The sequence below is a fragment of the Marmota marmota genome, unplaced genomic scaffold (genome assembly GCF_001458135.2).
Source record: "Marmota marmota marmota unplaced genomic scaffold, marMar, whole genome shotgun sequence".
Lineage (NCBI taxonomy): Eukaryota > Metazoa > Chordata > Mammalia > Rodentia > Sciuridae > Marmota > Marmota marmota.
In genome coordinates, this window is record NW_026000108.1 from 1,207,756 (window position 1) to 1,218,427 (window position 10,672).

The following is a 10,672-nucleotide window of genomic DNA, read 5'->3' on the forward strand; positions in this document are numbered from 1 at the left end:
GGATGACAGCCCTGATAAGCTGACCCCGTCTACACACAGAGACGGGAAGATGACTGGTGAATGGGATGAGATAGCAATCAGCCTGGGATGTGAAGAATTAATCATGCTGAACTCACTTAATTTAATTCCGACACTCCTTGGTTCGATGTACAAGAGTCAAGAATAAAGACGACTTGATCTTCGCCTGTTGGTTATTTGTAACACTCATACTGAAAATACTAGATATGTTCACACAGTAAAGCAAGGGCTGAGGCTCAAGATTGATTTCCTTGGTGCTCAACAGCCTTCCAAGAATTTAAATGTGCAGCAAAAGCTAGGAGCTGGGGACTCTCCCCTGTGCACCAGGGCTCCCAGGTGCCCAACCCCTCAACAAAGCCCGAGCTGCCCTCCCCCACTCTGGCCTCCTCATCACCCCAGCTGCCTTGCCCTGGGCTGAGACCACCACAGCCCACCCCAGCCACAAATCAACTAAATTCCTCCAAAATGGAGGATATACACACCAACTCCACCCAGGCCTCAGAGTTCCACTTGATCACAGCAACATCCCAGTGCAGGGCATGGTATTGGAAGCTGCTCAGTGTGGCAAGGCTCCTGGATATGCTTCTAAGTACAGCACCCCAGGATGAGTACCTCTTCCTGCCCCACCACACACACAACACAGAGGGGGACATATGCTCTGGGGTCCCCAGTCCATGGCAATTGCACAATCCAGCCAGCAGGGCACACAAGCAATCGCCCGGCTAGGCTTAGCACAGGGCAATCCTCCAGGCTCCTGGCTCTGCCCTCTGGATCCTGGGCCCACTGTCAGAAGCACCTTCTTTCCCATCAAGGGATATTTGTGAATGCAGCTGGGGTTTTCTCAGGCGGCTTCCTGCCAGAGGATCTGGAGGGTCCTAAGGTCTTTTCCCATTTCCCACTGCCTTCCCTTCCAGTCCTCTACCTCTTCCAGAAGCTTTGAGACCTGTGAATCTTATTGGCATTCAAGGCTACATCCATCCCCCTTCCAGATGAAGCCTCTGGGTCCTAGGCTTCTGCAGGACTAGCTCATGAGCTCACCAGCCCCATGTCTCTGAGACTCTCAAGCAGTCAGCCACCCTGCCCTCAGCATCAGCACAGCCACCTCTGGCCGCTCTCTGCACCTGATGTTTGCTTGGAAGCCACTTACTTAACTTCACCTTCTTTGCCATCAGGAGAGGTGGAAGCCCACACTGTGTGTTCAACAGTCCTTTAGCTTATCAATGCCCACGTTCTCACATGGGCAGCAGAAGCCAGGAAGTGGTCAGCAAGCAGCCTGGAGAGCTTGTATCAGGAGCAGGTGGAGGTTGGTGTTTGATTCCACCATCTGAGATGGCAGTCTGCCCTCCCATGCTCTCCATTTGGAACTTTACTGCAGTCTACACTTCGCTCCCACCTCAGGGCTCCACACTTGCTGCTCCCCAAGGGGTGACAAGTCACTCAAATGCATCCTCACAAGCACCACCACCCCCATATTTTTATCCCCTAACCTGAACCCTGAATGAAGCCTTTGTAGCTTCCTCCCCGTCAGGGCAGGCTCCCATGCCAGAGCCAGGACTATCAAGGCCCCTCACCAGTGGGTTAGGCAGGGACTCGGGCCAGCACTCTCATTGGCACTGGGCTCAGTTCTCTTAGAACCTGGACTGCTCTCTCTGTGCAACTCAGCAGAACCTCAGGGATGCCAAGAGGCTCACTCTGATCCCCTACACAAAGTTCATCAAGGCAGTGAGCCCATCCGGCAACGTCATAGATCCGTTAAAAGAGTTTTTTCCTTTTTATTTTTGCAACGTCATTCCATACAAAAGCAATGAAAACAACAGTTTAACAAGTTTACAATTGAATATCTGTACACATTATCATTTACAGTAATTTTACACTGTCAATTAACTGATTGTAAAAAACATTCTAAGTCGCTCTGTTGCCTTAACTGTCTCATCAGTTAAGACCTACCTAGTGCTATTTACAAGTACCCAATCAAAGACTTTAACTTACATAAAACCCATTAATTTAACATCTTTGTTCAGAGCTCTGTATGGGAGGGAAAAAAAATACTTGGACTTATTGATAAAAGGCCAGAAAACACATTTCCACAAAATCATATGTCTCACACTGAATATACTTTGTCAAGTACCTGCAAAGAAAACCACCCTATATTGGTCCTATGAACACATGGTAAAGTTTACAACCAGCCCACCTGACAAGCGGCAACTAAAAGTCTAAGGAGGCTGTGGGAAACTAGTTCACTTGCACTGGCCTTTCCAACTTGAGAGTGGAAACACCATGCACCCAAGTTTGCTCAAGACTGCTTTGCAATCAATATTCCTTGGATTCAGCACCATTTACAAGTTAAAACATGCAAAACACTCACTATACACAAAATTAATGTTTCTAAGAAAGTAAGGCAAGAACAACAACTCATCCTAAGACCATGAACTACTGACAGACACCACCCAGCTACCAGTGCACATCACAGGCCTACATGTTTGGCGGACCTCTGGCTGGCCAGAGATGGCACCTGCTTCTCCCAGTGGCCACCAGGTGGCAGTCAACTCATAGCAGAGAAGTCTTTCAAGGGCTCAGTTAAGCAAGCTTCCAAATCAAATTCGTCTTCCACTTGGCAGTCCACGTGTCTGACCTTGGTGGGTGTGCCAGAATACGCATCCTAAAAGACACAAGCACAGGTCACATCTGTCCCTCAGAGAGGCAGGCTTGCTGAGCGATTCCAATGCACAACAATAAACCTTATTTTAGTTGGAAGCTTCAAATTCCTGCCCACTAACTATCCACCCACCCCTGCCCCAAGGAACACCTCACACCTCTGAGCCATGGCTGCCTCACCTAACAGGAGCTGCTGTGACACAAAACATCACCTAGCTGACCTGTGAGGGTATGACCTTTCAATTAAACTTTTTCTTCAAAAATTTAACTGAAAAGGGAAAGTTAAGCTGGGCATGGTGGCACAAGCCTTAATCCCAGCATCCTGGAAGGCCAAAATGGGACGATTTCAAGTTCAAGGTCAGCCTCAACAACTTAGTGAGATCCTATCTTTTTTTTTTTTTTTAATTTTAATATTTATTTATTTTTTTTAGTTTTCGGCAGACACAACATCTTTGTTTGTATGTGGTGCTGAGGATCGAACCCAGGCCGCACGCATGCCAGGCAAGCGCACTACTGCTTGAGCCACATCCCCAGCCCTGAGATCCTATCTTAAAAATAAAAAGGAGTGGGGATGTGGTTCAGTGGCAAGGCATCCCAGGGTTCAATCCAGTTAAAAAAAAAAAAAAAACCACCATGATCTGAGACAGGGTTAGGGTTAGGTCCATAGGTTGTAGGTTTTTCTCCAATGCAGCAATATTCAAAGGTGGGATTATGAGGCTCTAATATCATCAACAGATCAGCCCACTGACAGCTCTTAATTTGATGGCACTGTTGGGAGGTGGCACCTGACTGGAGGAAGTAGATCGCGTGGGGACATGCCCCTGGAAGGGTGTATCTGGTTCCAGGGCCCTTCCTCTTCCCATCCCCCTACTTCCTGCTTTCCTGGAGGCATGAGCTAAGCAGTTTTCCTCTACCAAGTCTTTCCACCATGTTCTGCCTTTCCTTAGGCCCAAAGCAACAAAGCCAGGTTAACATGGATTGATACCTGTGAAATTATAAGCCAAAAGAAATCTTAAAATATTTTTAGGATTTTGCAAGTGGACAAAGTCTAACAAGGTATACGCCTTAAGCAAACATTTTGCTGTTCCTCTACTGAACATCTGTGTCGCCTACTAATCACAAGCAGACTGAGTGGTGTACAAACGGGCGACATAGGAAGGCAGACAGTAAAAGGCAACTCTGGACCTTGGTTTATATGTTCAAATATGGTACAGGAACCCAAAAGCACCAATTGCTCAAGTATGTATGTTTGAACCTTTACCTGTTTTTTTTTTTTAACTAAAGACTCTGAATATTTCCATTTGAAAACATTGGGTAGTCTCCTTTACAAGAATAATACATGAATCTTTTCATTGTACATTGTACTTATGCAGGAAAGTCTGAAAAAGACCCAGGGCTGGGGTTGTGGTTCAGAGGTAGAGACTCGCCTAGCATGTGTAAGGCACTGGGTTTGAAACTCAGAACCACACACACACAAAAAAAAAAAAAAAAAAAAAATTCCACTTCATTATCCACAGAACTGGAGATGAGGCAACCTGTACACTATCTTTAAAGGGTTTCCCCCTAGAAAACCTAACTTTAAATACCTAAGTAGCAGCCAGACACAGTGGTGCATGCCTATAATCCCAGCAGCTTGGGAGGCTGAGGCAGGAGACCATGAGTTCAAAGCCAGCCTCAGCAATGGTGAGGCACTAAGCAACTCAGGGAGACCCTGTCTCTAAATAAAATACAAAATTGGGCTGGGGATGTGGCTCAGTGGTCCAGTGCCCCTGAGTTCAATCTTTGGTTGCCGCAGTCTGGCTGGGCATAAAATAACCGAGCCGCCACGAGGCACTTGTAGGCTCTCAACACTTGGTACCATAAAAAACAAAAACACAAAACCAAAACCCCAGAGACAAAGCAATCTCTCATCTAGTAACATTCAGCATTGATTTTTATGCCAGTAGTTCCCCAGCACAAGCCGGACATCACTTACAACACTTGTGACAATGCTCACACAGATGCTAGATTCAGAGGGCAAAGGCCATATACTATAAATGGAAATGGTGGGACTCTTCAAAAGCCTTTAGGTCACTCTCTCAGAATTCAATCTTATGATCTGAAACATCCAGGCAGAAAGATCTAACTAAAGAAAGTACTTACAAAGTTATCCTGTGAGCTCGTCTGAGACTCAGAGCTGCTTTCTGTGGATTCAGTTTCCATTTCCCCAAGGTCCACAGGGTGTCTATGAAATGAAATCCAACAAGGCTTTGAGAGTCAGGACAGGACGGGGGCGTTGGCACATGCTTGTAATCCTAGCTACCTGGGAAACCCTGCCTTGAAATTTAAAAATAAAAAAGAGAGGTGGGACTCAGGATGTGGCTTGGTGGTCGAGTGCTCCTGGGTTCAACACCTAGTACCTACACAGCAACAACAAAACACAACTTGTGAAGATAAAAACTTTCCTTAATTAAAATAAGGAAATGGGGCTTAGCATGGGCTGGGGCTTAGTGGTAGAGTGCTTGCTTAGCATGTGTGAGGCACTGGGTTTGATTCTCTGCACCACACATATATAAAGGTCCAACAATAACTAATAAAAATATTTTTTAAAAACTCTTCATAAATGATTTTTTTGTTGTTATTACTGTAGATCGAACCCAGGGCCATGTATGTTAGGCCAGTGCTCAATTGCTGAGCTATATCCCCAGCCTGAATCAAACAACTCTGAGGATGTTCATCTTTTAAGGGAATAGAAAAAAAACCACCAGAGTCCTAGATTTACTGAACACTCTCTTCCAACTCCAGAAGGTAAATCCAACCCAGTAGGCAAAATCCTCCCTGAAATTCTCCCCACAATCCCATGACTAGGGGACACCAAGCCAAGCCCTGAGAGCGAATCACTCTGTTCTGAGAACTTCTAGAACACCTGTCATCAGTCACTGTGCCAGAGAAACGGAACTAGAACACAACAAAGACATACATTTCTTGCAAATCACAGCCTTCTTCAGCTGGAGGATCCCAGAAGTGCAGAGCCACCTTCCAGAGCTTGATCTGCTGGTCCCATGAACGCCGACTATACTTCTTAAATTTGTTGGGGGTCTTGGGGTGAATGCCAGGTTGTCGAAGGTGTCTGCAGGGGAGTAAGGTTACCTCAACACAAGCCTCTCACATTTCTCAATAACTAGGTTAGCCAGGCTCTGAGATCAGCACTATCTGACAAAGTACAGATCAGGTGAGTCTACAAAATGAGCCAGCCATATAAAAAAAGCACAATTTCTTTGAATTTTACTACTTATTTGCAATCTATTCCAGAAAAGTAAATGTTAATCTTAATGTTACCAAATACTTCATGAAAATTCAAAAGGCTTTCCTGTATCCATTTGTGTCTGCCTGGAGAGAGAGGCAAGGACATGCTGCCTGAGAGAGAGCAGGGTTGAGTGGCAGGCAATTTCCTCTGGTTACATCTTCAGGATCGGTGGCAAACTCCCACCCCCGCTGTACGTTTTAATGACTGTATCTGCAAGACTACTAGGACTCATGAGCATACCACCTGACATTATTATTATTTTGGGTGCTTTTCAGATACCAATCTATTCTCCTTGATTTACACACAAGCTCCTGTGAGTCAATGACAGACAATTCTCAGCAAGGCATGGTGGGGCTGATTTAGGAAGTGCCAAGGAGACAAGACTACCTGGGGACCTCTTTAATATAGCGATCGTAGGCAATAGTGTTCTTTCCATAGTTGATCTGCTTCTGTCTTCGCATCAGGACACTTTCATCTGTCTCCACATCAGCTGGCACTGTAGACGCTGACTCTTTTGAATCAGAACTGAAAACATGGAAGATTAAGAACAAGCCTGGCATAAAAAAATCACCATGTAAGCTATGCCAAGAAAGTGCTAGAACATCATCATCCTCTGGGTTCCAAACCATATTAATCCCAGAACAGCCCAGAACCTTTGTACATTTGGGGATTTAGTACACAACAGAAACTATTTCAAATCAGTAAGGAACCGGCTAATCAATAAGTGCTATCAGGACAATCTGCAATTCAATTACAAAGAAATGTTTACACAGCATGTACCTTCCTGATGATGATTTCCGCTCTCTTCCAAAGTCATTTATGAGGAGTTTTCTTTTATATCTGAGAGGGGGGGGAAAAAAAAAGACCTTCTTTAAAGGTCTAAAAACTAGCAATGCTTCTAGAGTTGACAGCCACCAGGAATGCAGCCTTCTCCCTGGAAGCTCAGCATATTGTTGTTGTTTTTAAACACAAAACTAACCTCAGTTACATCATTTTATAAAACAAAGGTTATCTGCCAAGATCATAGTTTAGAGCAACCAGGTCTAAAAAAACTGTCCTAACGCTCTCAGGCACACCACCCTACATCACACAAATGGTCTCTAGGCCAAAAGAAAACCCTCCACAGCGTCATCAGCTAGATGAGGACAGGCAGCCAATCCCAAGACGCATCCTCATCAGAGGCAGCTAACAGATCTGCTCCCACCGACTTGTCCCCTGCTTGATCCAACATACTGCACCAAACCACACCAACTCAGCCAGCCGGGCTGGGGTTGGATGGTGAGGGGAAAAAGGAGAGGAGGGACTAGAAACGCCCACGATGTGACCCAGGGATTTATCGTCTGGATGCAATGAGGCAAGGAAGGGCACCATCTTGCATGAAGACCAAGCCAGGCCACCATCGAGAACAACTCCTCACCTGAGTGGCGCACGGTGGTGATAGAGTCAGTGGCTGTAGAGCTGGGCTGAGTGTGCAACTCAGTGGTGGAGCACTTGCCTCGTCACACCACCCACAGCTTGGAAGGGTCACCACTAAGGCCCTGGAAAGTAGGCTCCCAGGAGATGCTGATAAAGTTGTTGATAGAACTTTATTTTATTTATTTATATGTGGTTCTGAGAATCAAACCCAGGGCCTCACACATGCCAGGCAAATGCTCTACCACTGAGTCACAGCCTCACCCTGGGAACCAAATTTTGAGAACCACTGCTCCAAGGCACACCTTGAGTGTTAAGATTCAAAAGCCACAAAAACATTTTAATGTGGTCCAAAATGTGTACCTTGCAATTTCTTTGTTAACTCTGGTCCTCATTTCATCTTCTTCAACGGCATTGGCCCAGTCTGAACACCGAGAACGGGGCTTGGGGCCTTCAGGAGTGGTGAAACTGCAACAAAACAAAAAGGCCATCTGACCTCAGGAGCACTTCCAGTTCCCTTTCACACTGTCAGGAAACACTCAGAGGCCATCTGGCAGAATGGGCTGAATCAGATGTGAAAGCATCTCTACTCTGTAACTGACTAGGTCACTGAGTTTGGGCGATTCTCTTAAAGCCTTTCTGGGCTCCATTAGATGATTTCTGCCCACCCACCTTAAGCCAACACTGGCTAAACAATGAGGCATGTCACTGAGGGAAGAGGAAAAATTAACAAGGCACTGGGAGTACTGAGAAGGGCACCTACTGTAGTTTGTTCTTAAAGCTACAAAACAAGAAACCATTATGTCATGGTTTTATAAAAAAGATTTCAGATAACATGCTTACTGCTATGTAGTGTCTGGCACACATAAGAATCAAGTGGAGTGGCTACTTTTTTTCTTTCAGGCACACATGATTCAGAACCCATTATACACACAACTACATTGTGGATGTAAAGTGTACTGTTTGGCGCGTTTGCTGCACTAGGGCAGTAATAGTGCACACTTACAGTTGAGTCAAACCTAACCCAAGAGCTCAGTTCTATCAAGGCTTGATGCTAAAACTTCTGGCAGCCAGAACCTTCATCATGTCTGTTATTTATATTAGATATAAATTTCTTTTATTTTTTCCTCTCCAACTTTCTATTCGCTACTGTTGGTACATCAAAACTAGACTAGACACTAATTTCAACAAATAAACAACCTCAGGTGTTATAGTCACAAATCAAATGGCATGTTTTGGAAAACATAACTACAACAACAATTCTTCCACAACAATTATGTAACTTTCTTCCCTCATAGTCACCCATGAGAACCTTAAGTTAAATTTTAAAAATGGTCAGGAAAGCCTGAAATCAAATCAGGTAATAAAGTACAATTTAATCTGATTCAATAGCTGTATTGTAAATACAGAGTAAAGCATAGGGAGACTTGTCCATAGGCTGCAAACCCTCAAGTGGTATAGCAAGAGGTCCAGGTCTGGGTCTCCAGATCCCCCACAAGGATAGCTTAAAGAGTATGCACAAGCGATCTTATGCCACCTCTCATATTTTGGAACCTTTTGTGATGTTACAGCGCATTTTAAAAATATATTTATTTATTTATTTAGGTATAGATAGACACAACACCATGCCTTTATTTTTATGTGGTGCTGAAGATCGAACCCGGGTCCCGCCCGTGCTAGGCAAGCGCTCTACCACTGAGCCACAATCCCAGCCCCTAAAGCACATTTTTGACAAGGCAGATTGGATGCCCAATTTACCCCATCTGAAAACAACGAAGCCTATTTTATACACTGAACTAACCTCTTCCCAAAGGGACCACTTCTTGCCTACCCCAACATGACTAGCATGGAGATACAGCTAGTGCACACACAGCAAGTGCAAAGGCCCAGGGACAGAAGCATTCCTTTTATGTTGGTGGAATGAGGCTGTGCAGCTGACCTATCTGCTTGAGGGTTTGAGTCCAGGTATCAGGCATTCTAGACATTGTAAGGATTTAACTGGGAAAGGTTTAGAGCTTGATCTCAGTAAGGCTTTGTTGCCTCCCGTTTCTACCTAGCCTAGAACTAGTTAGGGCTCCTACTCACACCCCTCTTCCAAGTCTTTAAACATTATCTATATGTACTGGTGACTCACACTGCCTCCTCTAGCCTAATCCCCGAGTCCCTCCCTACAGGAGATCTGCTCATCCTGGGCAAAAGACTCCACAGTCAACACAGGTACTCAGGCCTGAAGGCTCAAGTCACCCTGACTCCTCTTTCCTCTAGCCCCCAAACCATCAACAAGTCCTCCAGGTCCTGCCTTCAAGGGCCCACACTAAACAAGTGTTCCCCACCACCTTGCTACCCCCATCTCCTTTCATACAGCTCAGTAGCAGCCTTGTCCTTGTCCTCTAGTCAGCTCTCAGGCCACTCAAGCCCACCTGAAAGCCTAGGAATAAAATGTGGTACAGGGATCACTTCCCATTTCATCCCAGTCACCAAAGAGTCCCTCAAGAAGTTCTCCCTGAGCAGCCCATTCTCCTCGGGTACTCCTGGTCCCTCTGGACTATCCTGTTCCACTTGCTGTCCAAGTCCTAAGAGACATTGCTTAGTGCACATCTTGACCTTCCCAGAAGTGCCTAACCTAGAAAATGCTGGGCCAAGCAGACACCGAACAGGCCATCAAATGGCAAGACTCCTGGGTGCACCAGCGTGGAAAAGATGAGCTACCTGGAGCTTTGGTTTTCATCCTGGCTTTTACGTAACACCTCTATTACTCCGGTGTAACACACCTTAGCAAAATCTGCTCAAAGTAAAACACAACTGAAAAGCTATGTTACTAGATCATTTTTAAAGAAATATCCTCAAGTAGCTCCCAGCATCGTCTCAGGGTTTACCAGAGGTTCAGGAAGTGATCAACTCGGGCTGAAAACGGTTCTGCAGCCACCTGTCAGAGAGGATGCTTCCCGGGCCTGGAGCAGAGACAAGGGACCCAGCGCCCACCTGCCTAACCTGGCGCCGCGTAACGGGGCACACAGACCAGCCCCCGCAACACGTCGCATGCACTCTGCGGGGCCCACCTCGCGGGTCTGCGGTCATCAGCCGGGTGCTGGTCCTCCTCCGCGTCCTCGGGCTTCCTGCGCCTCCCGTCCGCTCTGCGCTTCCGCCCGAGGCTCCATCTCTTAGGGGACGACGGGCTACGGAGACAGAGAGAGATCGCGGTCAGCGGCGGGGACCCAGCCTACACCCAGCCAGGCCCGGGACGCGCCGCGCCGCACACGGCCAGGCCCGAGACCGCACCACGGGCCCACTCACCTAGCG

General features: G+C 46.3%; 1 protein-coding gene across 3 annotated transcripts in view; it reads right to left on the reverse strand.

Annotated features, from left to right (window-relative positions):
* Positions 1-1,766: 1,766 nt before the first annotated feature.
* LOC107138890 (histone RNA hairpin-binding protein) overlaps positions 1,767-10,672 on the reverse strand; it is a 15,330-nt gene continuing 6,424 nt past the window's right edge. For all 3 annotated transcript variants that reach the window (XM_048784031.1, XM_048784030.1, XM_048784029.1), the window contains exons 3-9: positions 10,432-10,548; positions 7,736-7,840; positions 6,740-6,799; positions 6,347-6,484; positions 5,633-5,782; positions 4,816-4,897; positions 1,767-2,677 (exon numbers count right to left, since the gene is read on the reverse strand). In XM_048784031.1, the coding sequence (XP_048639988.1) occupies positions 2,561-2,677; positions 4,816-4,897; positions 5,633-5,782; positions 6,347-6,484; positions 6,740-6,799; positions 7,736-7,840; positions 10,432-10,548 (769 nt within the window). In that variant the 3' untranslated portion in view covers positions 1,767-2,560. The remainder of the gene's footprint in view (positions 2,678-4,815; positions 4,898-5,632; positions 5,783-6,346; positions 6,485-6,739; positions 6,800-7,735; positions 7,841-10,431; positions 10,549-10,672) is intronic.